Source organism: Musca vetustissima, unplaced genomic scaffold (genome assembly GCF_032173495.1).
Source record: "Musca vetustissima isolate MV318-11 ecotype Yass unplaced genomic scaffold, APGP_CSIRO_Mvet_v1 utg28967, whole genome shotgun sequence".
Taxonomy (NCBI): domain Eukaryota; kingdom Metazoa; phylum Arthropoda; class Insecta; order Diptera; family Muscidae; genus Musca; species Musca vetustissima.
Genome location: NW_026881305.1, coordinates 950,671 through 978,059, shown reverse-complemented (window position 1 = coordinate 978,059; position 27,389 = coordinate 950,671). Strand labels below are relative to the sequence as shown.

Sequence of the window (27,389 nt, the reverse complement as noted above, 5' to 3'; positions counted from 1 at the left end):
TTTAAATTATTTTGAAGTTTTGTCTATTTTGAATTTGATATCTAATAGGTGGGTTGCTGGTATTCCATGCCTTGCTGTTCCATGCCTCCTAGATTAAAAAAAAAAAATTTATTATTATATATTAAATTAATATTATATTAGGTCTGTTCCCGCACTACTACTTTTTACTATGATATCAAATTTTCCTTTATAATATCGATATAGTAGATTATTATAGTACGTAGATTATTCTCTCCCTCTCTACTTACCCGTTTGCTGGCCTGAAAATGGTGAAGCACTATATTGGTCATTATCATTGTCCATGGAATAACTTGTGTAGGCCTGCTGATGCACCACATTGGCGGGATCATTTTCAAAGGCCGATGTAAACTCATCGCCGGCCCCGATTAGGAAACGTTTATAGGCCAAGAAAGCACACAGTGCCTGGAAACAAAGAGAAAATGAAGAGACGATTTTTTTTATTAAAATAAGGGTGGCTTACAATTTTAGATCAAATTCAATTTTAAAATTGAACAAAAAAAAAACAAGAAGATCAGCTGTTCTCAAGTTTGACAAGTCAAAATTCGTTATTGTGAATTGATTTCAAATTATATAAATGTAAACCTCGTACAAATATTTGACATTAAACATGAAAAAACAGCTGTATTTCTCTTTCTATCTGACCTTATCAACAGGCCGTGATTTATTCAAAATAGAAAACATTCTGACAGATAATCAGCTGTATGTTGACAATGAAAAACAATTCACAATAATAGATTTTGACAGCAAATTTTTGGCAGCTGATATCCAGCTGGTCTCCCTGGATGACCTTATAAATAGGCCTTTTTAAGGATGGTTCACATGATTAGATCGAAGGGGAAATGATAAAACCACCGAAATGTGTATTTATACGTAAACAAATAACAGCTGACTGTCAACTTTATAACCTTTTAATAACGACTTTGTACTTCGATTTAAAAGCATTGTCTAAAAACGCCTTTAATTGTTATATGTTTTAATAAAATAGCGTTCTGTCCCTGAACTTAAATTAATATATTTTTTATTATATTTTCGATATTATATTATTTAATTTTGAAAATTAAAACTACAATGGTGATTAAATAAACCTCACGCAGCAATTATTGTGTTTACATTTCCGTATGATTTATTCAAAATATAACACATTCTTACAGCCGATGGCATGATCAGCTGTTTTCTCGGCTATTTACATAAGTCATTTTCATTATGTGAACCAGAAACTACAATAAATGATAATATTGCGATATAGATATCATCGTAATGTTAATAATTTTATTTATGTTTTCATGCGACTAATTAAAAATAGAAATATGTTTGACAGCTCTAGGGCGGATCAGCTGATCTTGAATTATTTTGATGTCAATATTTGTGTTTACGTTTTCGTAAGATTTATTCAAATAGAAAACCTTTATGCTTTCATACGACCATTTAAAAATGGAAATTAATTTGGCAACTCGATGTCGGATCAGCTGATCTGGAATTATGATTTGTTGTCAATGTTTTTGTTTACATTTCCATACGATTAATTGAAAATATAAAACCAAGGCCTACTAATGAAGTCACCCTGGAAGATCATCTGTAGATCCACATTATAAAAATTGAAACGTTTTCGGCATTAAACTTGAGAAAAAATACCTAGTTTTTCCTTCTTGGATAATCTTATTAATAGGTCTTAATAGAACAGGTTTTGACAGCTTGCGGAAGATTAGTCGATCTTCGATGTTTGCATCAAACAAATGCCAGAAATATGATCTTATTTGACATTGGTCCTTCGAGCTGGATTAGTGAACATCAATGCAGAAAAACAATTTTATCATAACTGCTGAAGAATATTACCTCCAGGCCAAGGAAATTATGGCAGCTGGGCATACGGAAAGGTATTGTTTTGGGAGGACAAATTGGTTAATGGGCGTAACGACAAACTTTTAAAAAATGGAATAAATCGAATCGTTCCTTACGATCACAGTTGAATAAATTAACACTCATACAGCATCAAAGTGGAAGGTGTTCCGAAGATAGCTGAATATGCAAAAAGAACTATCGGTATTAGTTTCAATTATTTCGTTCATCTAGTTCCTTTTGCTCTCGTTAACCTAGTTCCTATTGAGAAAATCGTTCAATTATATCATAAACAGATAAATGATGGAACTAGTTCCTTTTGCAGAGCGAACTACTTTAGGACCGAGATCTCTCGTTGGATGACCAGCTTAAGCAACAAGATCTAACGGTAAAGGATGAAGCTACTGAAAATAAAGGCAGCAACAATATAGATCTGTGGGATTTACAGAAGAGAAAGCGTCGACGGAAAGTACTGAACTCTTTAATTGAGTCGAGTTTCTGAAAATTAAGATTTTTCGAAATGTGGACGTTGTACAACAGGACATTAGTCGCCAAGATCGACAAGAGTACAAATATGACGACTGACGACTCAGAGCAGGAAGGAATACAGATTAGTATTTGAAATTTGATTTATGGTTTAACTTACCCATGTAAATATGGAGAACAATGAAAAAACAATGGCCGCTTGCATATTGCCTGCACCAATGCCACCAGGTGGCATTTCAGCTGAACTCCATTGTGACCACAAGTAAATAAACGCCACAAAGTACATAAATGCCCAAAATGCTGAAAAGAAAAATAAACATAAACATATTAAACGGTAATTTAATTTATGAGGATTTATTTGACATGTATACAATGGAATTGACATTTAAACCCACTAGGTTAACGAAATCCGGTACAATGTAAACGTACTTTCCAAAACTTGCGTTTACAAATTCCAATTTCCTTAAAAAATTAATACATTAACTCACTTGTTGTGTCTCTTGTAAACGTTGTGTAAAGAAATTGAGTAAAATGTTCTACTCACCTGAAAATCCCATATCAGCCATCACGAAACGTTTTCGACTCTTCACCGATGACATACGCTCAAACAGATATTCACCCACAATAAATGCTATGGAGGCAATAAATCCGAAGACACCCACAGTATTGCCATATTTACACGCCATATTATCTTTATTGAAGAGACACACTTCTTTGCCATCTTCTTCGCGATAGCCTTCCGAGGATATACAACCAAAGACGACAACGGAAAAGAGCTGGAAATTAAAGGATAGAATTTTTATAAATGAAGGAAAAAGTTTGAGATTTAAATTTTAAAGAAAAGAAATATTTTTTTAATTTAATTTTTCAAGAGAAGAAATATAAAAAATGGCTACATTTTGACATAAAAACTGTCAGTTTGTATAAGAAATGTCCTCATATATCTCATTTTCTACTAGAGAAGTGATCATCAATGACATATTCTATAAGACGCAAACCACACCTCATGATGCAATAATAAGTTGAGGTATCGAAACATCTGTTTGTTATTCGACCATCTGTCAAATTGTATATAGCAGTATTTCTCATGGTTGGCAACATTGGACGTCGAAACTATGCACTTTGATAGTTAATCGGGTACATGATGCAATAAAAAGGTGATGTATCCAAACAAAACCCTTTGTTTTTGTCTCGACCATCTGTCAATTTTTTCCATATAATATTTCACATGGTTGGCAACACTGTACATCGAATTCAAGTAGAAATTACCCATGATACAATAATAAGGTGATGTATCAAAACAAAAACCTTTGTTTTTGTCTCGATTATCTGTCAAATTTTTCCATACAATATTTTAAATGGTTGGCAACACTGCACATCGAATTCAAGTAGAAAGTACCCACTTTCATAGTTAATCAAGACATCAGCTGCGCTACCTATTCATTGTACCATGGTCCAAACTATGCACTTTGACAGTTAATCAGGTTAGTCAGCTGCGCTAAATGGAGTACCTGTTTATATATTTGACGTACGGCACTGTTAAAGTAGCCATCTGCTCTAAAATATATCATTCAAACGTTAATGCCTTAAAAAATTACATCTAATTAAAGGGATATTCAGTATAGTTTTATACCCTACACAACTATGTTGTCAGGGTATTATAGCTTTGTGTAGCCCCAAAAGTTTGTAACGCCGCGAAATATTGGTCCTTTGAGTATACCGATCGTCATATCTCGACTAGCTGAATCGATCTAGGCATGTGTGTCCGTCCGTCCGTCTGTCCATTATAATTTGTAAACACGGTACAGGCCACAGTTATGGACCAATCTTCACGAAATTTTGCATGTAGAATGGGTTTGGCCCAATGAAGACCCCTAATGTTTTTGGTAAAGATCAGTTAATATTTAGAGGATGAAATGGAAAAAATACTTAATTTTTGTCGGTATGGCCCAAACATCGCGAATTTTTACATGAAGAATGCGATCGGGCCAAAGTATAAGCATGCCTTTTTTCATAAAGATCGATCAATATTTAGCGTGTCAAATAGACCCTCACTTTTGTGTGAAAAATTACAAAATTTGTATTCTATGGCTTGTATATTTACCCCTGAAGGACATAGAATCGAGAAGTTGATAGTATGTCCAAGAGGAGTGGTTGACCTTTAAATTTATACGAATTATATTGTCGTATGTATTCGGATGTGGGAGTTACACGTAAATATTTACAGGTGCTTACGTGTTCAGATATTATTTAGTAACCCGTTACCACACTGGAGGGCGAAAATATATCGCTGATAGCTTTGAAATGTTCCATGAAGTTCCAGTTATGGTCAAGGGCAACGCCTATAATTTTCGGTGATGATCGGATAATAATTTTGGGATGAAGTGGACCAAAAACTTTTTTTTTTTGATTTTTTCGAGTCGATCTATAGGCCGAACATCACAACACAACCCACTCTGAAGGGAATCTGGACAAATAATTAGAAGGACTGTACTGATTATTAGTAATATTCGGAAAATATGGCTCTGTGTATGGAAGAGGTGCTTCTGATCTCTTATCGGACAAGAGAGTGCAACTATCACGAAATATTGCCCAGGTTCGGAATAAAAATTCACAGGAAATTAAGGTTTGTGGTACTTGTATAGGGTATCGTATGGTCGGCCCCGCCTGACTATACTGCTCCGCTCACTGGTTTTTAAATAAGATTTTTATATGTTAGCTAGAATTACTAGCAATCTGTTGATTCGTGAACGAATTATGGTTCAAAATTTGAATAGGAAAATATCTCTATATTTTACGAGGTTATAGAGATAAACTTGTTTAATAAATCTGCCTCCGATGTTAGAGGAAATCAGGTCTAAAATGATGGAACTAAGAGTAAAAAAAACTATTAGTTACATTTAAGGTTTCTGTAAGTCAGCTTTATTGCTGACTATTTCTAAACTCTTTAATAAATTTGACATACGTCCCTATTAAAGTATCCATACACACTAATATCACATTCACACAGAGCAAATTTAAAGTGCAGTGTTTGTTCCAAATTGATTTATCACATTTCCCCTATCATCCATTCACATATAAAACAAAAACAAATCTCAACAACTTTCAAATAAAAGGCTAGCTCTTGAAACCCCACATTCAACATTTGTCATCATTATGACAAATGTCAACGTAAAATATAAAGCCCATAAACTAGAAGCAAAAACAAAAAAAAAAACTGGGGCAAAACTTTAGAATGAGTTGTAGCCGATTTTGTTTTGTTAATGCAGTTTCCATTTAGGTTCTAGTTTTGTTATATCCTTTTTTATATGTAAAACATATGTAGGTTTTTTTAACTATATACATATGTTCTTTCAAAGGCCCATTGAGAGAACAAAACGTGGGAAAATGTTCAAATAGTACGAAACGAGAAAGAGAGAGAGGGAGTGTGTGTGGTTGGTATGAGTAATGGCATGGCAGGTTGGGTTTGGACGAGTTGCATTTTTAATGACAAGCACACACCAAAACTACAACACAGGAAGGCAAAAAAAAGACCAAATGGAAAAATAGGATAATGGCAGAAAAAGTTATCCTTTGTATTGCATCAGACAAATGTACACACAGTTAGTAACAAATGTAAAAAAACCCCTGGACGTATATGATGAGGGCAATTTGGTTTGAAAAAATAAAAAATCTGTTAGAGAAAGGATGCCAAGTGAAAGAATAATATTTACATAATATAACCATGAAAAAGTTTGTTCTTAAAATTACTATCGAATATATAGTAACATCGAGAACCTGGTTGGAACAGCTGACTTGCATACATGTGTATCTATTTAAAAAAAAAAAAAAAAAAATATTTCGTAGTAATAACTACCGCCTAGTAACCCAACACCCCATTTACACTTAGGCACGTAGGCAGGCATGCTGTAATTCTATACTATAGAACCCTACAACATAGTATCGAATTACAGCGTTAATTTGCATGCGGTGTATGATGGCATGGATGGAAGGTCACATTGATTGTAAATATGTAATACGCAATATGTAGAATTTTAAACATATTTGAAGAAGATACTTAATATATAAAAGAAAATAAATTAAAAAAAAAAATAATTAAAATGCATTAAAAAACCAGTGAGGAAAGTAGTAAAGTCGGACGGGGCCGACTATATGATACCCTTCACCATTTTGGGTATATTCCACAGATGAATCCTAACGGACGTTGAAGGTCCATAAACACGAAAATGGATCCATAAACATGTCATTCTGCAACCTATACTAAATTTTTCATTTGGTCAGATATATATAGAGTTGCTATAGATATAATATATAGTATATATATATATATATATATATAACGTGAACCGATTTCAATGCGACTTGTCAGAGATTAACTTATATTAACTACAGTTCATTGTACCGAATTGTGTGGTAATCAGACAAACTTTGGGTCTTTAGTGCACAATTTACATACACTCGGAAGAAAAAATATATAGGAGCTATATCTAAATCTGAACCGATTTTCACGAAATTTAACACACATCTTTCTACACTTAATCCACACATCATTCTACTACTACTTCATTACGCTATACCAAATTTCGTACAAATCGAAAGATATATAGGGACTTTGGTACACCATTTACATGAAATCGGACGAAAATATATATATGGGAGCTATATTTAAATCTGAACCGATTTTTACGAAACTTAACACACATCATTCTAGACCCAATTCAGTACACTATACCAAATTTCGTACAAATCGAAAGATATATAGGGTATTTGGTGGACCATTTACATTAAATCGGACGAAAATATATATGGGAGCTATATCTAAAACTGGACCGATTTTCAGGAAATTTAACACACATCATTATAGATCTATTTAACTACGCTGTGCCAAATTTCGTGCAAATCGAAAGATATATAGGGTATTTGGTGGACCATTTACATTAAATCGGACGATAATATATATGGGAGCTATATCTAAATCTGGACCGATTTTCAGGAAACTTAACACACATCTTTCTAGACCTAATTCAGTACGCTGTGCCAAATTTCGTACAAATCGAAAGATATATAGGGTATTTGGTGGACCATTTACATTAAATCGGACGAAAATATATATGGGAGCTATATCTAAATCTGGACTAATTTTCAGGAAACTTAACACACATCTTTCTAGACCTAATTCAGTACGCTGTGCCAAATTTCATGCAAATCTAAAGATATATAGGCACTTTGGTGCACCATTTACCTTAAATCGGACGAAACTATATATGGGAGCTATATCTAAATCTGAACCGATTTTCTCGAAAATTGGCACACATTATTCTGGAATTAATTCAGTACGCTATGCCAAATTTCGTGCAAATCGAAGCATGGTGCCCCATTTACCTTAAATCGGACGAAAATATAAATGGGAGCTATATCTAAATCTGAACCGATTTTTCCCAATTTCAATAGGGTTCGTCCTTGCGCCAAATAAGTGAGCTGTGCCAAATTTCATCCAAATCGAATAATAAATGCGACCTGTACTTTGTTTACAATTTAACATGCACAGACGGACGGACGGACATGCATAAATCGACTTAAAAAGTGATTCTATGCATATTCTCAAAAGGAACCATGTAATCCCTGCCGGAAAGAAGATCATAGCTAAAGAAAAATGAGTTTGCTATTTATGTCTTGATCACAAGACGCACCAAAGGACGTCTCGACAACAGACATTTTGTTGTCGCTGAACTTCCATCCCGAGAAGGCTTCTTATCTGGGATTTGTCCACCACTTTTGAGTTTCGAGAAAAATCTCTATCCAGTGCAAGATTCATGCCATGTTTACAATGAAGTTAGGCACAAAATAATGACACGTTCGTATCTAGCCCAGTCCTGCTGAAAGTATGCTAGTAGAAAAAAAGTGGAAAATGTGTTAAGTTCGGCCGGGCCGAACTTTGAATACCCTACACCATAGGTATACTGGCAGTTACTTGAAATGAAAATATAGGGAACATACCAAAAAGTGGGCATATACCGACATTTCTACAAACCGATTTGTGTAATCTATAATGTAGACTAAATACAAATTTCAGAAATTTTTAATGGAGATTTTTCTTAAAAACACCAAAAACTGGACCAATAATGACGACGATATTCGTGTATGAGTACGTCCCAGGAGGCGGTACCTAAAGCGGGACCAATATTGATTACATCGTGTAGAAAATACGGAACATTTCTACACCTAAATGTGGGCGAATATTAATAATTTTTGAGAGGGAGATTTTTTACGAATTTGGTTGATAAACGTGCTCAAGAACCCCAAAATACCGAAAATTGGGGAGTACCCTTATAGGAAGCTACTAGAAAATGTGGACCTATATTTGTAATTTTTAGTGGAGAAATTCTGTACCCAATAAGAACCCAATTTACCAAATTTCAGCGAATTTGGTTGGTAAACGCACTCAAGAACCCCAAAATACCGAAAATTAGGGGTACCCTTATATGGGGGCTATTCGAAAAAATTGACCTATATTTATAATTTTTTGTGGAGAGATTTGCTATCCAATAAGAACTCAAAGTTCTAAATTATAGTGAATTTGGGTGAAAAATGCGGTCAAAATCCCGCAAAAACTGAAAATTGCGGCGTACCCTTATAGGGAGCTACCAGAAAAAGTGGACCTATATTTGTAATTTTTAGTGGAGAAATTGTGTACCCAATTTACCAAATTTCAGCAAATTCGATTGAAATACGCGCTCAAGAACCCCAAAATATCGAAAATTTGGGGTACTCTTATATGGGGGGCTACTAGAAAAAATTGACCTACATTCATAATTTTTTGTGGAGTGATTTGGAACCTATTAAGAACTCAAAGTACTAAATTACAGCCAATTCGGTGGAAAAGTACGACCAAAACCCCCAAAATACTGAAAATTAGGAGTTACCGTTATATGGGGGCTACCAGAAAAATTGGACCTATGCTTTTAATTTTTAGTGGAGATATTTGGTACCCAATAAGAACCCAATGTACCAAATTTCAGCGAATTCGGTTGAAAAACGCGCTCAAGAACCCCAAAATACCAAAAATTGGGGGGTACCCTTATATGGGAGCTATACCTAAACGTGGACCGAACTTGACCTGGCTGCAGACAAAAGACAACCCTATGCAAAATTTCAGCACCCTATCTCAATTCCTTCGGAAGAAAGCGTGATTACAACAGACGGACGGACGGACATGGCTAGATTGTCGTAGAATTTTACCCTGATCAAGAATATATATACTTTATAGGGTCGGAAATGAATATTTCGGTGAGTTACAAAGGGGTATAAAAACTGAATTAACTGAATTGACACCGAGACTGGGGGCTCCCCTTAAACGAGGCACAAGGAGTATGAGGGAGAAAGGCGTAAAGTATCGGTTGCTGTAGATGCCAATGTTTGTCTTAAAGAAAGGTTGCAGTCATTGTACAGTTTGAGAGGGATGTAAGGTTAAATAAGAAGAGGTCGTGATCTGGAAAAACAAACGAGGCTCTAGGGAGCTTAAGAAATATTTTGCGATATTTGCACAATCTGGGCCGAGTATTGGTTAACAGCTCCTACACGGCATCTTTTCCGAATCATGTTTTCCCGGAATAAAAATTTACTTCATAAGATTTAGTTTTTTTTTTATTTTACTCAAAAAAGTTTTGATTCATTTGACCCGTTGATTGTTATCCGATCATTCTCAGTCATTCGAATCAATTGCTCGTGGAAAATGTACGATGTCCGGCTTATAAAAGTGGTTTCTAGAGCAAATAGAAAACCGGATAAAAATAAAGTTTTCGGTAAATTTCATCCCCAAATATCATCAGATCATCATAGAAAATTATAGACGCCGTCTTTGACCATAAACGGAACGTCAAACTAAATTTCCTAGACACCAGCGCTACATTTCCGCTCTCTAGTGTGGTAATGGTATAAGAATTGGTGGACGCATGTAAATATTTAAGTATAACTTCCACATGTGTGTACTCCAAAATAATAAGCAAAATGCAACGATTGGAGCCAAAGGATCTAGATCAACTATAAAACCGAACCTAGTACACATGGTTCGTTTTGCTGAATACCTTTACAGCGAACCACACCTTTCAGTACTTGGATATTGAAATAAAGAAACTTTCGAAAATGCACAGGCAAGGCCAGTAACAAGAATTAGGAGGGAAATAATCATAGGAAGAAGTTCTAAGAAGGAGGTACAAGAAACAATAAGTTCATGAGAGAAAATGCCGCTATATCAAAAAAAAAATGGAAAATTCAGTACCTGCACGTTGAAACCGACGAGCGAAGCATATATGGTAACAATAACAAGAAAGCTGTTTCTCAGAACATGCTTTAGTATTTAATATTAAGCCTATAGACAAAAGCTGCCACAGGTGCTGAGCAGCCAATTGCTGATGGTTCAGCCTGGAAGAGGAAACCCACAGACAAAGGTGATGATATTGACAAGAAAAGATGGTTCTATAGAAGGCGGTTGTACAATGGTTCCACCTGAGATAAGAAATTCTTCTTCATACCACCTGTGGTATGGTTTGGGTTAGATTATTTGAATTAAAAAATATTTTCGTCGAAAAAAAAAAATATTTCATTTCCTAAGACAAAACAGAAAGCTGTATGCAATAAGAACATGGCTCAGCATGGAAGCATTTGCAGCTGAACAAAGCTTATAAGAAGTCGTTATATTCGACTATTGAAAATAAATCCTACGGCCCCAGGTGCTGAACAGCCAATGAGAGATTCTGTGGTCGATAGGTAGAAGCCGCCAATTGATGATGATTCAGCCTAAAAGACTAAACCAAGTGATAGTATCGACAAGAGATGTTGGTTGGAGAGATGACGAATGTACCTCTACTTAGCTTGGTTTGATTTGGTATGTATTCATGTTTTTATATTTCATATTTTTTATTTTATTTTCTTATAATAAATATAGTAAGTCTAGATGTACTTCACTTGTGTAAAGGAGAGAAAAATATGAAAAATTAGCATTTTAAATGAAAAATATTAATCAAATCAAATAAATGGTATGTTCCCGTCCTGCATGAATCTACTTTTTCTTACTACAAATATGAATTTTCCTTTTATGATATCGAAGAAAATATTAAAATCTAGTAGATTCTTGTAGTATGGGTATAGACCAAATATTATTAGGCTATCAATTCGAATTGCATTCCATTTTTCAATTACCTCAAATACCTCCTAAAATATCACACAGATAACGATTATCTTAAAATTCCTTGCTTATTACTCACATCACGAAAGGCCCTCCATGGCATTAAGCCTCTTGCAATGACAACATGCATTGCATTATATGTGTTACCTCCCCTACTCTCACACTCTTCTAAACAACACTCACAAAGTTCCATAAAGAGAGACTCTTGAATCCAAACACACAACAACTTTCGATGCATTTACTCCCTCTACTTCAAATCACTGAACACAACACACCCATTCAGGTACACACACATACACCGAAGTACTTCTGTGCACTCTTCAACGCTCTCTACACAAACAAAACACAAAGCAACGATTTTTGTTATAGTTGCAATTTCTCTATATTTTTCTTGGTAATTGTATTTGTTTTAAAACAAAATACTGAGAAGAAAAATAACAAATAAACAAAGGGGAAAGGGAAGGGGAAAAAAGCAAAAAGGTAGAATCATAGTACCCCACCCCCACTGCAGCAACAACAATGCAAACAGGTGTGAAACGAAACCTGAAGGTCATCGATGACCTCGCCACATTTTGCTAATGAAAAATTTATGATTTGACCCATTTTTAGAATGGAATTTTCGTGTGTGGGGGTGTGGGTGGGGGGAATACAGGAGGTTAGATTGTGGTTAGTGGAGGTTCTTGGTGTGCTTGTTAGCATTCCAACATGTTTTGTGGTTTCGTGAGAACACGAATGGGATTGTAGTACATAAAATATACATAATATATATATATATATATATATATATATGTATGCATGTCCTTTCTATAAAATATATGGGACAAAGTTGTTAGAAATAAATTCAAGGTTGGGATAGATTTTTTATATAGAATTCACTCATACACACATAAATCTTTAAGGCAATTATTTGTATTTTTTCTTTCATTACCAGGTCAAACATGTTCAAGTCTTGCCAACTAGGTATGAATGAACAAAAAATAGTTTCTTAGTCTAAGTGTAACTAAGTTGGGTAGTGGTTATTTGACTCAACTTGATTTGTTTCTTTTAAAGGTCAAGGAGGCGTATAAGTTGTAATTAGAAATTTATTACTTATACGTATTTTGTGGGAAAGTACGGAATGGCCAATAATTGCTTGGTAACCACAAAAACGGCCAGGCTAAACATTTTTTTCAATGTCATAGACGTCAACGAGGAAAATATTAAACTTTTGACAAGCAGTTGATAACAATTTAGAAAAAATTTATCTTGAAGTACAATTGGGCGCCACTTAGAGGATTTGAATCGCAACGCCACATTAAATCTAAATTGATATGAGTGAAATAAATATGCTGAATCGATAAGTTTTTGGAATGAAATACTGTCAACAAATATCACATTTTGAGGAATTCTTATTAGGAGATTTTTCAGGAAACGAAGCAGTATTTTGTTGTAAAAAATAATGTGCATGTCTTGCTATGGGTTGCTTGTGTAAAGGAGAGAGAATTTAGTTAAACAGAGATCTATTTTTGTATACAGTCCACGTGAGATAAGACCCCTTTTTTCTTGTTGATGGTTAAATAATTGAGATAGGGCCCATTTTTCCTTTTAAGGTTAGGGGACTAAAATGAGATAGGATTTTTCTTTTGCCACATGTGGTATGTTTGAGTTAGATTAAATGGAGAAAAAAAGGTTTGAAATTGGGCGCCATTCTTATATGAATATTATCCTTAGATTTAAATCATCCGTTCACAAAGCGAATAAAGTGAATGATTTCATGTGGGTTTCTTGTGTAGATGGGGAGAATCGGTTAAACAGAGATCTATTTTTGTATACAGTCCACTTGAGATAAGACTTTTTTTCTTGTTGAAGGTTAGTAAACTAGAATGAGATACGATTTTTATGTTGCCATACCACATGTGGCAAAAGAGTTAGATTAAAGGGACAAGAGACAATTTTTCTAAGTCGGGCTCCATTATTATATAGTCCTCATATAGTCCTTAGATTTGGATTATCCGTTCACGAAGCGAATAAAGTAAATATCGTGATGTGGGTATCATGTGCAGATCAGAAAGGATTTAGTTGAGATCAATTTAGTCTATGTGTTAAGAACTTTTGCCACATTTGCTATGTATGATTGAGTTAGATTCTCGAGAAAACAAAATTTTCTAAATCGGGCGCCATTATTATATGAAGACTATCCTTAAATTTGGATGGTCCATTCACGAAGCGAATATGGTGATTGTCTTGATGTGGGTTTCTTGTGTAAAGGAGAGAGAATTCGGTTAAACAGAGATCTATTTTTGTATACAGTCCATTTGAGATAAGACCTAATTTTCTTGTTGAAGGTTAGTACACTAGAATGAGATAGGGGGTTTCTATTGCCACATAAGGTATGTTTGAGTCCTTGTGATCCATGTGAGAACAAAAGTCTCTGAATCGGGCGCCATTATTATATGAAGACTATCCTTAAATTTGGATCGCCCGTTCACGAAGCGAATATGGTGAATAACTTGATGTGGGTTTCTTGTGTGGATGGGGATAAAAACTTTTTTAAAATGAGTTGAGATTTTTCTATTGCCACATGTGGTATTTTTGAGTTAGATCCACGGGAGAACAAAATTTTCTAAATCGGGCGCCACTATTATATGGAGGCTATACGCAGACTTGTATAGCTATTGAAAATTTATAGAAGGCGTTTTTAAATCCATTTTCCACTGAGTTTTCAGTATTTTGGAGTTTGTAGCTGCATTCTCCCTCCCAAGTTGTAATCATTTGGCTTTTCTGGATCTTGAAAGGCGAGAAACATCCTTGTAGAACATAATCGATATAGGTTAATTGTTTGACATTGTCCCCCAAATAAAACTCCCGCATCATTTTTGTTATTTTTAAGATTTTAGCTCCATTTTCTCACTGAACTGACTGTTAATCTTGGAGGGCTAAACTCATATTTTGACATAGACTTCATTTAAAGATCGCTGTATTTTGAAGGTTGTTACAACAATTTCTCATCGAAATTGCTGCAATTTGGCTTTGCAGAATATATTTTATAAGAGACCCTGGTTTGATTTATTCCATACATAAAGATTTCGCCCTATTTTGGGTATTTTTTCATCTTGCAAGCAATTTCCCACGAAAGTGGCCGTAATTTATCATTCCAGAATCCTGGTGAACAAATATACCTTATATACAACGAATAATAAAACCTGTGTCTAACTCCGAAAACCTCCTCCGCACTTTATAACTTGTTACGTTTTGTTTTATTACGGCGAATTTAGAAATATTGTTTAACAGTCTACTCCGTAGGCTTCTAACATTTTCTTAATTGGACGCCACTATTATCTGCTGGCTATAGCTACAATTGGACCGATATTAGACCTATTTTTGGTTAGACATATATTTTACCATCTGAGAATCCAAAATATTTATATCAGGTTTGAATATCAGGTAAAAAAGGAATTCTCTAGTTGGGCGCCACTCTCATATGTAGACTATATCTAAATTTGAAATGATGTTAGACCATTTTTATGGTAAGACGTTTATTTTATCCGCTGAGAATTCAAAATAGTAATTGAGATTGACAAAATCTGAGAAATGTGTGAAACAAATTGGCCGCCAATCCCTTTTTGGTAAAAATCGACTAATAAAATCGGACTAAAATCTATGAAATAACTCAATTAATTGGGGAAAATGTGGAAATAGGTTTTATTGCACCCCATTCAATCCATTCGTTTGAAGGAGGTCAAAATCTTTCGTATATCACTAATCCATTAGAGAAAAAATTCTCAAAATCGGGCGCCATTCTTATATGGAGGATTTACGTAGATTTAAATCGATATTTCAAAAATTGTTGTAGGACGTTATTTAATTATGTACAAATCGAAAATATATTGGTTTACAGTCATTTTCTTAATTTGGCGTCAATATTTTCTTAATTGGGCACCACTCCTATATGAAGACTACATATCTAGACATGGACCGATATTAGGATTCATTTTCGATAAGACGTTTATTTTAGCCAATGAGGATCTCAAATAGATATGAAGTTTTAAAAAGCTAAGAAACATTTAAAAAAATTTCTCCAATTGGGCGCCACTCATATACATTTTTCAGTAAAAACCGATCAAATAACAAAAATGTGGAAATAGGTCACAAAATTTATCAAATCCAATGGAGATTAAAATTCTCTAAATAGGGCGCCTTTCTTAACTATATATGGAGGATATACATATATATATATGGATCTTTATTGAAAAATTACAATAAGACGTGCTTTTTATTACTGTCAATTATAAAAATAATTATTTTCAGCCAAATGTGTTGGCGCCTAAAATTTCTTAATTGGACGCCACTTCTATATGCACACTATATGTAGGTTTGGACTTATATTAGATTAATTTTTGTTAAGACGTTTATTTTACCCACATAAAATGAGTTTTAGAAAATCGGAGATATAAAAAAAAACTCACTCTTAAATGCAGACCTAATTTAGACTTTGAACAATATTAGACCGATTTTTGTAAGACGTTTTTTTTAACCTCAGAAAATCCAAAATAGTAATTGAGATAAACAAAATCTGAGTTACATTTCAAAAAAGTCTCTAATTGGGCGCCAATCCCCTTTCTGTATATACAGACTAGACTAGGACCGATATTAGATACATTTTTTGGTAAGACGTTTATTTTACCAAATGATGATCATAAATATTAAAGGAATTGAAAAATCTGAGAACCATGTAAAAACCATTTTCAATTGGGCGCCACTCTTAAATGCTGGCAATATTTAGACTTTAAACGATATAAGACAGATTTTTGGTGAGACGTTTTTCCCACTGAGAGTCTAACACATTTACTTACAGTCAATTGAATTGGAAAAATCTAAATAAATTTTAAATAAAATTCGTAGATTGGGCGCCAATACTTTTTCAGTAAAATCGATAAATAAAATGAGACTAATATCGAACTCAAATAATTCGCGAAAAAAAAATTGGAATTTCCAAAATTTGGTCTAATATAGTTTCAAGTCTAAATATAGTTTGCATATAAAGGGGGAAACACATAAGAAGACTTCACGCTTGGCATGTTAAGTTGGTTTTTTAAAAGAGAACGGCGTCTAAAATAAAGTTTGACACCGATATTCATTTATAAATTGTTATTTCATACAAAGCCAACATAATAGGCCAGGCTTGGATCCTCGTATGTGTTTCCTCCTTAAGAGTGGCGCCCAATTGTAGCATTATTTTTTATGCAACTACGATTTTTCCAACGCAATATTTTGGATACTCATCCTACCAAAAAAAAAAATGATTACAATGTCAGTCCATATCTGATATAGACTACATATAAAAATGGCGCCCAATTAAGAAAATGTATATACATGGACCTTCGAGCCAAATCATACTATTTCATATTAAATCCCTATAAAATCCCCACATCGTATGTGTTTCCTTCTCAAGAGTGGCGCCCAATTGGAGCATTATTTTTTATGCAACTCCGATTTTTCCAACGCAATATTTTGGATACTCATCCTACAAAAAAAAAAATGATTACAATGTCAGTCCATATCTAGATATAGCCTATATATAAAAGTGGCGCCCAATTAAGAAAATTTATATACATGGACCTTCGAGCCAAATCATACTATTTCATATTAAATCCTTATAAAATTCCCGCAATTGTCCCTAGTTAAACCCAAAATCACACCACTGAACACCACCACACTTGGACAACTCATTACAAGTGAACGAACAATAAAAGAAATGAAAAGAAGAAGAAGAATAAAAATGCACACACTATGTCATTGTTCTCAGGAACTTTTGTTGTTTTTGTTTTTTTTTTCTATTTATTGTTCTTGTCATTGCCTCTCCAAAGAAAAGGAAATTAAATATCAAAGGCACCATGAATGTTTGCAATGAATGGTGGTTAGAAATATGACGTACTAAAAATTCCTTTCCAAGCAACAATAATGGCCAGTCGAAGAAGAAGAAGAAGAAAACGATGAGAGAATAAATATGTTCTCCTCCTCCCCATTATGGTCTTGAATTATTTCATAGACCAGCAAACAAAAATGGGTTTTCCCATTTGTTATTGATGTATGACATTTCTCACCCACCACTACACCCAACTGATTTGCACTTTACTTTTCTTTTTGTAATGTGAAAAATCAAGAAGAGAAAGAAAAAATCATAAAAAAACCAAACAATAACAAAAAAAGTATTTGTTGACCATGGCCGACCAAAGCAAATCCACCATTGTGGCCATGTCCATGGTTATAGTAAATCGTGATTATTTCTTAGCTATTACGATTTTTGGTTTAGAAATTAAAACAAGAAGAAAAAATGCAACAACAACAACAAAAATTACAACAATGCTTGCAATGTCATTGAGCATTTAGTAAAAAAAAAAAACAACAACAACAAATCTGAAATTTAATATGAAGGTTGTTTTTATGTGCATGACATTTGATGACGCTCAGTAGAATGAAATGGGCTGTGTGAATGGTGTATTATTGGCAAAAATGATCTATATCAACCATAAATCGGGCGCCACTCTTACATGGAGAGCATAACAAAACGTGTAGCTATATATTGGACATTTTTTACAAGGAGCTCTTTCTTCTCTCTATGAAAAAAATATGAACTCTCTACTTATTTGTTTTTCAATAGATTTGGAAAATTTCTTAAATTGGGCGCCATTTAATCTACACTAATAAAAGAGCAAAGTGATTGACTGATTTAACGATTCATCAACGCCCAGACGAAACGACTGAAGATACCATCTTGAAATTTTGCGTGAGGGTTACTCTTGATCTAAAGGTGACATATAAGGCTGGATTTTTGGAAAATCGTACTAGAACGGTACGAAAAGTACTAAATGTGATACCATTTGTATTTGGCGAACCGGAAGAGCTAGAACTCTTAAATTTTACATGAGGGTCACTGATGGAGTGTAGAATAGATATAGCAAGGGTTTTTTTGGACATTCGAACTATAGGTATGAGAAAAGTACTAAAATGTACTAAATTTGGCACAATTTCGTAGCAGATCTAAAAACTTGAAATTTGAAATGCGAATTAGGGTTGAGATGTAGGGTCTACTTAAGGAGATGGTTTTGAAAGCGTATACTCGTGTATACGAAAAGTACTACATGGTACTATATTTGGTATAAATGGAATTTGAAAATGATCATTACCGTCTGTGTGTAGAGTTGGGATATGAACGTAGTTTTGGAAATTTGTTACTTATGTGTACGAAATGTACTAAATCGTTTTATAACCGGTACAGTTTGAATTTGGGTGAACCGAAAGAGCGGGAAAAATTAAATTTGGAGTCAGGATCACTGTAGGGGTGTGGGATTAGGGTCAGGATTGGGTACTAAATGGTACTAAATTTGGTACAATTTAAATTGTGGGTGAAGCAATAGATCACTTTGGGGGTGTTGGTTTGGGTTAAGTAGGAAGTTTTGGAAATTCGTACTACGATGTACTAAATTTGGTACAATTTATATTGTGAGTGAATCGATAGAATATCAAGTTTTGGGCATTCGTACTACTGTGTACTAAATTTGGTACAATTTAAATTGTGGGTGAACCAATAGAGTTGGAATCCTGAAATATGAATTTGGAATCATTGTGGGGTGTAGGATCGGGGTATGGTATGGAAATTTGGATTTGGGTGAACCTTTAGAGCTCGAATCATGAAAATTGGTGCTAAATGGTACTCAAATTTAATTTATGGTCGATATTAATGTATTTTGTGTTTTTATTCTGACCTATGCAGTTTTTTGTGAAAATAATATGTTAATATTTCCTACATTTGCGGGCATATCTTAGTAATTTGATATTTGTATGAAGTCTTTTGACATATATGGTTTGTTCCCGTACTGCAAGAATCTACTACTTTTTACAACGATAACGAATTTTCCTTTATGATATCGAAGAAAATATTAAAATTTAGTAGATTCTTGCAGTACGTGAACTGACCAATAAAGAACCTGAAGTACCAAATTAGTCTCCTCGAATAGAATTGTTTTTGAAAAAGGGGAGAACATGAAATCTTAAATTTTACATCTGACAAAAATGTTTCCGAAAAGTGTTTTTAACCCTACAGAAATCAAACACAAAGTATGGAAAAAAGATCGATATAATCTTTAAATCGGGCGCCATTCTAACATGATAAGTACCATACCATAATTTATACCTATATGTATTTTACAAGGAGTTCTTCATCTCCTTCAAGACAAACCAAAATTACTACTAATTTGTAATTGGGCGCCATTTAAAAAGAAGATTACAATTGCAGGAAGTGTTTCACCATATTTAAGTCTCTTCGATTGGATTCAATTGATAACATATACAAATCCAATAAATATATAAACCCCAACGCATTTATGCAATTATGTAAAAAGAACTCCTGAGAACCATATAGGTTATTTTTATCTAAATTCAAAATTCTTTAACATTTTTTGAAAATTCAAAAAAAATTTAACGCATTTAACTTTTTTATGGATGATATATCTAAATATGTATAATTTTTAGCTCAGCTGCTTAAATGCGGCCAATTCTTTTGAAAATGTTGCAATATAACCTCAAAATGTCATTTAATTGGGCGCCATTTGTAAAAGAGAGCTCATAAAAACCCCGATATTCAATCAAATTGTTTGAATTTTGGTATTTTTGATTATCAAAGGGTAGGGAAATCTCTCTACCGAAATTTATCAAAATTGGTCCACATTTTAGGGTACCTTCCATAAAATGATACTTCGTAAATTTCAGTATTTTGGGAATTTTGAAAATATAATACAACAGATATGGCTGATATTTTGTATTTTGGGTTCTCATTGGGTAGCAAATCGTCCTAACAAAAATTATGAATATTGGCTCAAGTTTTAGGGTAGGTCCCATATGACGGTACCTCAAACATATCGGTGTTTTGGGGAGCTTGGACTAATTTTTCTATTGATTTGGCTGTAATTTGGTATTTTGGCTTTTCATTAGGTAGAAAATCGTTCTACCGAAAATTATTACAATCGAACCAAGTTTCAGGGTAGGTCCCATATAACCGTAACCCCATTAGTTGGTATTTTGGGGGAGCTTGGGCACGTTTTTCAACTAAATTGGGTGTAATTTGGCATTTTGGGTTCTCATGGTATATCACATCTCCGTACCAAAAATTATTAATATTGACCCAAGTTTCAGGATAGGTCCCATATAACCGTACTCCCATTATTCGGTATTTTTAGGGTGCTTGGGTACGTTTTTCAACCGAATTGGTTGTAATTTTATATTTTTAGTTCTCGTTGAGTAGAAAATCTTCCTACAAAAAATTATCAATATTGGCCCATGTTTCCGGGTAGTTCCCATACAATGGTACCTCCATTATTCGGTATTTTGGGGGAGCTTAGGCACGTTTTGCAAACCGAATTGCCTGTATTTTATTTTTTTTGGTTCTCGTTGGGTAGCAAATATTTCCACAAAAAATTATCATTACTGATCCATATTTAAGGGTAGCTCCCCCATAGTGGGGGTTCCCACTATTCGGTATTTTGGGGAATATGGGCACATTTTCGAATCGAATTGTTTGTAACTTGGCATTTTGGGTTATCATGTTATAGCACATATCCGTATCAAAAATAATTAGTATTGACCCAAGTTTCAGGGTAGACCCCATATAATGGTACCTCCATTCAGAGGTATTTGAAGGACGCTTGGGTATGTTTTTCAATCGAATTGTCTCTAATTGTATATTTTTAATTCCCATTGGGTAGAAAATCTTCCTACAAAAAATTAATAATATTGACCTAAGTTTCAGGATAGGTTAGATATAACGGTACCCCGATTTTTTGGGTTTTTGGTGAAGCTCTGGCACGTTTTCCAATCGAATCGTGTCTAATTGTATATTTTGAATTCTCATTGAGTAGCAAATCTCTGTACAAAAAATTATTAATATTGGGCCAAGTTTCCGGGTAGTCTCCATATAATGGTACCTCCCATTATTTGGTATTTTGGGGTGTTTGGGTACGTTTTTCAACCGAATTTACTGTAATTCGATATTTTGGGTTCTCATTGGGTAGAAAATCACCCTACCAAAAATTATCAATATTGATCCATGTTTAAGGGTAGCCCACATAGAACGGAAAATGTGTCCATAATCGCCAGAAAATCGATCAACCAAAAATTACCAACATTGGGCCAAGTTTCTGGGTATTCCCCATATTATGGTACATTTATTTTTCGATATTTTGGGGGAGCTTGGGCACGTTTTCTCCCTACCAAATATTATCAATATTGGGCCAAGTTTCCGGGAGTCCCCATACAATGGTACCTCCATTCTAAGGTATTTTAAGGACGCTTCGGTATGTTTATCAATCAAATTGGCTGTAATTTGGTATTTTGGATTCTCGTTGGGTACCAAATACTCCCACCAAAAATTATCAATATAGGTTAAGGTTCTGGTATAGCTCTCATAGAACGTAAACCCCCAAATTTCGATATTTTCTTTAAGGTTTTCAACCGAATTAGAATTAGTATGATATTTTGGGTTCTCATAAAGTATCAAAATTTCCAATCAAACTTTAACAATATTGACCCACTATTCCTTATAGTTCCGTATTTTGGTGAAGCTTGAACATGTTTTTCAACCAAATTGGCTGTAATTTGATATATTTGGTCCTCATTGGTTAGCAAATATTCCCATAAAATTTTTCAGTATCGTTTAACGGTCTGGTATAGCTCCCATATAACAGCACCACACAATTCAGGAATTTAGAAAATATGACTCCAGCTTCTGGGGATTTTTTTATAGAAAAAAATTGGTCCCCAGGTCACCGATCCCCAGTCTATTGGAGATTTTTTTCTATATAAAAAATGGTCCCAAGTTACTGGGTATATATTTTTTTTATTTGGTCCCAAGTTTATTGAATTTTTTTTCTATAGAAAAAAATTTCGAACCCCAGTTCTACTGGGCGATTTTTTTCTATAGAAAAAAATTTCGAACCCCAGTTCTACTGGGCGATTTTTTTCTATAGAAAAAAATTTCGAACCCCAGTTCTACTGGGCGATTTTTTTCTATAGAAAAAAATTTCGAACCCCAGTTCTACTGGTCGATTTTTTTCTATAGAAAACAAAAATTTCGAACCCCAGTTCTACTGGGCGATTTTTTTCTCTATAGAAAAAAATTTCGAACCCCAGTTCTACTGGGTGATTTTTTTCTATAGAAAAAAATTTCGAACCCCAGTTCTACTGGTCGATTTTTTTCTATAGAAAAAAAATTTCGAACCCCAGTTCTACTGGTCGATTTTTTTTCTATAGAAAAAAAATTTCGAACCCCAGTTCTACTGGTCGATTTTTTTCTATAGAAAAAAATTTCGAACACCAGTTCTACTGGGCGATTTTTTTTTCTATAGAAAAAATCACCGAACCTCAGTGAACTGAGGTTGATTTTTTTTTCTATAGAAAAAAATTTCGAACCCCAGTTCTACTGGGCGATTTTTTTTCTATAGAAAAATATTTCGAACCCCAGTTCTACTGGGCGATTTTTTTTCTATAGAAAAAAATTTCGAACCCCAGTTCTACTGGGCGATTCTTTTCTATAGAAAAAAATTTCGAACCCCAGTTCTACTGGGCGATTCTTTTCTATAGAAAAAAATTTCGAACTCCAGTTTTACTGGGCGATTTTTTTCTATAGAAAAAAATTTCGAACCCCAGTTCTAATGGGCGATTTTTTTCTATAGAAAAAAATTTCGAACCCCAGTTCTACTGGGCGATTTTTTTCTATAGAAAAAAATTTCGAACCCCAGTTCTACTGGGCGATTTTTTTCTATAGAAAAAAATTTCGAACCCCAGTTCTACTGGGCGATTTTTTTCTATAGAAAAAAATTTCGAACCCCTTTGTTTTTTAGGTTAAACAAATCCTCTCCTTGGGATTTTAATATTCCAATTAGTTTATGTTTATTAGAGATTACATTTGTTCAAAACAACAACAACAACGACATTTGGGAATTCACTGACATTTAAAAAATCATACATATATCCTTTGATGTCAATCTAAACTCCGCACTTGTCACAATTCCCCACTCAACATTTATGCAAGAAAACAAGCAGCAATTTACTTTGATATATATATATGTGTGTGTGTGTGTGTGTGTGTGAGAGATTGTGTGTGCTTGTGTATTCCCCAAGAGGAGTGTAGCTGATATGTGTTGATGATATTTAACTTAAATTACAATCAAAAAAACGACAACAACTTAATTTTTCTTCTAAATAAAAAAAACAAAATCTTCATTATCAAGTGTCTTTCTGTGGAAGTCCTGGTTGTGGGTCCTTTAAAAAAATATAGTTGATTTTTTTCGTTTTTGCTTAAAAGCCCGTACTCAACTTTCCACTTGATGACTTCTTAAGGACCTGGGTTTGTTTGCTTTTATGGCTTGGCTATAACTGGAGGAGTGGAGGGAGTGCCAGAAATAAAAAAACACATTTTGAGTTAATGAAGAGGAAGAAGCGAGGGAAAGAGAGGGGAGAGAGTGGGAGAAGTGTTAGGGGAGTTTATTTATATCACTGCTTAGTTTTTTTTTTGTTTTCTCCCAGAGGATTGGAGCTTTGAGGATTATGTTATGACAAGCCATGTGTGTGTTTGAGTGCGTGTGTGTGTGGTTCTTATTGGAAAAGTGATTTAATGGCAAAATAATTTCCAAAAGGATTTCTGCTGTTTCTTCTTCTTCTTCATCTGTCAGTATTAATGAAGAGACCTTGTATCTAATCTAATGAAATTTCGAAGGAACACAAAAACAGCAACAACATGAACAAATCATGAACACACACACACACATAGAAAGAGAGCCTGAAACGCCAAAATCAATAAAACAAATTTGCATAATGTATGTACCCTACATTTGTTGTTGTTGTTTGTCGCTTTTTATATACAACTATGTATATACATGCATTTGTGTGTACGTATATATGTTGTGTAGTATATAGGCATGTCCTTTGAGTATATAGAACAACAACAACAAAAGACATGGCCATAACAAAAAAAGAAAAGACAAATAGAAATGAAAAAAAAAAATAGTAACTGAAAAAAACCCCATCAACTAAAGGAATTTTTGTTTTCTTGGGAGGAGAGTGGGAAGAATTATGGGGGTTGTTTTTTGGGATATTGGGATATTTGATGGAATTTGAAGGGTACAATACAAGAAAACTATTGGAATTCCATAACAAGGAAAATTTCGGGAAGAGGGATTTTAATTTTCGATACTTCTAATTTTTTTAACTTCTCAAAAATTTGAGATTTTGAAGTGGATTTAAATTTGAGTTCCAGAATTTTGAAAGTCGTATTCCTCCTCCTATTAAATTTTAATTTGTTAAACGGTTTTTTTTTTGGAATTTGAAGGAAAATAAAACTGTTGGAATTCCATAATATGAAAATTTTGAGTAGGGGAAATTTTATTTTCATTTCCTACTTTTGATATTTCGGACTGCCTAAAAAAGGAGGCTCGACATTTAGATTTTTTTAATGCCTTTAATACTTCTTATCCTATTCAGATTATAAAATTGTTTATTTGTCTTTCCACTTTTGGAATTCCATAACAGGAAATTTTCGTGGAGAGGGATTTTAATTTTCGATACCTTCCACTTGTTCTAACTCCTCAAAAAGTAGAAATTTGGAAGTAGATTTAAATTGGAGTTCCTCCTTTCCCCCTATTAAATTTTAATGTTTTCAGACTGATTGTTTGTTTGTTTCTTGTTTTTTTTTTTTTTGGAATTTGAGGGATAAAAAACGGGATTTTTTATTTTACTTTCGATATTTCTGACTCCTTAAATAAGAAGGTTCGAATTCCAGTTCTAGAATAACTTAATAGCCCTTCCCCTATTCTCATATTTTTTTTTATTTTTCTTATTCCTAAAAAATAATGTTCGAATTCCAGTTCCAGAATTTTTTAATGCCTTAAAGAAGTATTAAACTGATATTTTTTTATTTTACTAACTCCTTAAAAAAAGGAGCTTCGAATTCCAATTTCAGAATTTTTAATGCCCTAATAGTCCTACTCATATTCTGATATTCTTTTCTATGTTTCATACTGCTTGATTTTTTGCTTGTTTTGTTTTTTGAAAGAGGATTTGTATTATCCTCCTTCGATTATTTCGATTTCTGCGACTTTTTCCGATTACTCGACAAAATTGTGATTTTGAAGGATTTTTATTAAAATTGTTTGTTTTTGAAAGAGGATTCTTTGTTATCCTCTATTAATCACAAAATTTGATTTTCCAGATTTTTTTTAATATTGTGATTATTCAATAAAATTGTGATTTTGAAGGCGAGGATTTTTTAAAAAATATTTTTGAGGTCAACAATAGGTGTGGATTTTTTAAAAAAAAAAAATATTTTTTGAGGTCAACAAAAGGCGTGGATTTAAAAAAAATTTTTTTAAGTCAACAATAGGCTTGGATTTTTTAAAAAAAAATTTTTTGAAGTCAACAGGGATAAAGGATTTCTATTATCCTCCATAAATAACGATTTTTTCGCTTGCATAAAATTTGTGATTTTGAAAGTGATTCGCAATAGTTTCAATATTTTTTTTAAATAGACTTTTTATTGTCCTCCAAAAATAACAAAATCCGATAATTTCGATTTTCCGCTTACCCAAAAAAGATGTGATTTTGAAGAGGGGTGCGTATTAGTTTCAGAATGTCTCACTTCTCTTATTGTTTACTATAATTTTCTAATCTTTTTTTCTTTGAATCTAAATTTTTATCATTCTCCATAAACCAGAAATTCGATTTTTCCGATTACATAAAAAATTGCGATTTTAAAGAGGGTGCGTATTAATCTTGCCTCATATATTTTTTTCTACTTTTCAAACAGCTTGATTTTTTAAGAGGATTTTTTTGTTATCCTCCAAAATAAAAAAAATCGATAATTTCAATTTTTCCGCTTACAAAAAATTTCTGATTTAAAAGGGGTGCGTATTAGGTTCACAATGTCTCACTCCTCTTATTTTTTATTATAATTTTCTAAAGGATTCCCTTTTTGAAAAGCATAATTTCTATTATTCTCCATAAATCAGAAATTCGATAAAGTTTTGCGATATCTCACTCAACAGCATTTTTATTCTAATTAAAATTTTTCCTACTCCTCGAAAAATTTTGATTTTTGATTTTTTTTACTCTTCCTATTCTCATTTATCTTTCTCTTTATTTTATTATTTTCTTCGTATCAGCTTCACTCACTCTCCTTATTTTTCATATAATTTCGATTTTTCCTAATCCTTGAAAATATTTGATTTTAAAATTCGATTTTTACTATTATCTCTATATATTTTTTTTTTGATTTTTTTTTAGATTTTTCCTAATCCCTGAAATTTTTTATTTTCAAATTCAAATTTTTTAACCCAACTCTTATTTATTTTTTCTTCATTTCTTTATTTTTTTTTGTGTAAAAAAATTCCCATTATTTTCGATTTAGTTTCACTCCCCTTATTTTTTTATATAATTTAGATTTTTCCTAATCCCTGATCTAATTTTTTTTTTTTCATTTTTTATTTTTTTCGTGTAAAAAAATCCCTTTTCTTCCCTTTTTCTATTTATTTTTATTATCATTTTTCTTTATTTCCATTTTTTATTTGAAAAAAAAAGAATTATTCATTTTCCCAAACTTACCCAACACAAGGCTCGTATCACAACTTGGGGCTTCATGACAAAGGACAGTGGATCGAAGGCTCCACCAGCCTTGCCACCACCATAGGCTCCGCCAGCATTCATATTTAATATTTGATTTAGCATATCCATTTTGGCTTACAGCAACAACAAATTTTCTTTAAAATATTTTTTTTCTTTTTTCAAAAAGGGAATCCTTTCTCCTTTTATTTTAAAACACAAAAAATCGATTTTATTT

At 33.3% G+C, this 27,389-nt stretch overlaps 1 protein-coding gene across 1 annotated transcript; it reads right to left on the bottom strand.

The window, feature by feature from the left end:
* On the bottom strand, window positions 1-27,298 carry LOC133327265 (synaptogyrin-like). The gene is made up of 5 exons (XM_061535822.1): window positions 27,155-27,298; window positions 2,888-3,119; window positions 2,504-2,643; window positions 249-423; window positions 1-88 (listed from the first exon to the last, which is right to left on the bottom strand). Exons 1-5 carry the CDS (start codon window positions 27,281-27,283, stop codon window positions 42-44), a joined length of 723 nt encoding a protein of 240 aa, XP_061391806.1. The 5' UTR covers window positions 27,284-27,298; the 3' UTR covers window positions 1-41.
* Between the last annotated feature and the right edge of the window lie 91 nt (window positions 27,299-27,389).

Coding starts and splice junctions, on each gene's coding strand:
- LOC133327265 (XM_061535822.1), bottom strand. CDS start 27,283: ATGGATATGCTAAATCAAATATTAAATATGAATGCTGGCGGAGCCTAT. Junction 424..2,503: donor TGTTCTCCATATTTACATGG/GTAAGTTAAACC, acceptor CTTTGTTTCCAG/GCACTGTGTGCTTTCTTGGC. Junction 89..248: donor ATTTTCAGGCCAGCAAACGG/GTAAGTAGAGAG, acceptor TTTTTAATCTAG/GAGGCATGGAACAGCAAGGC.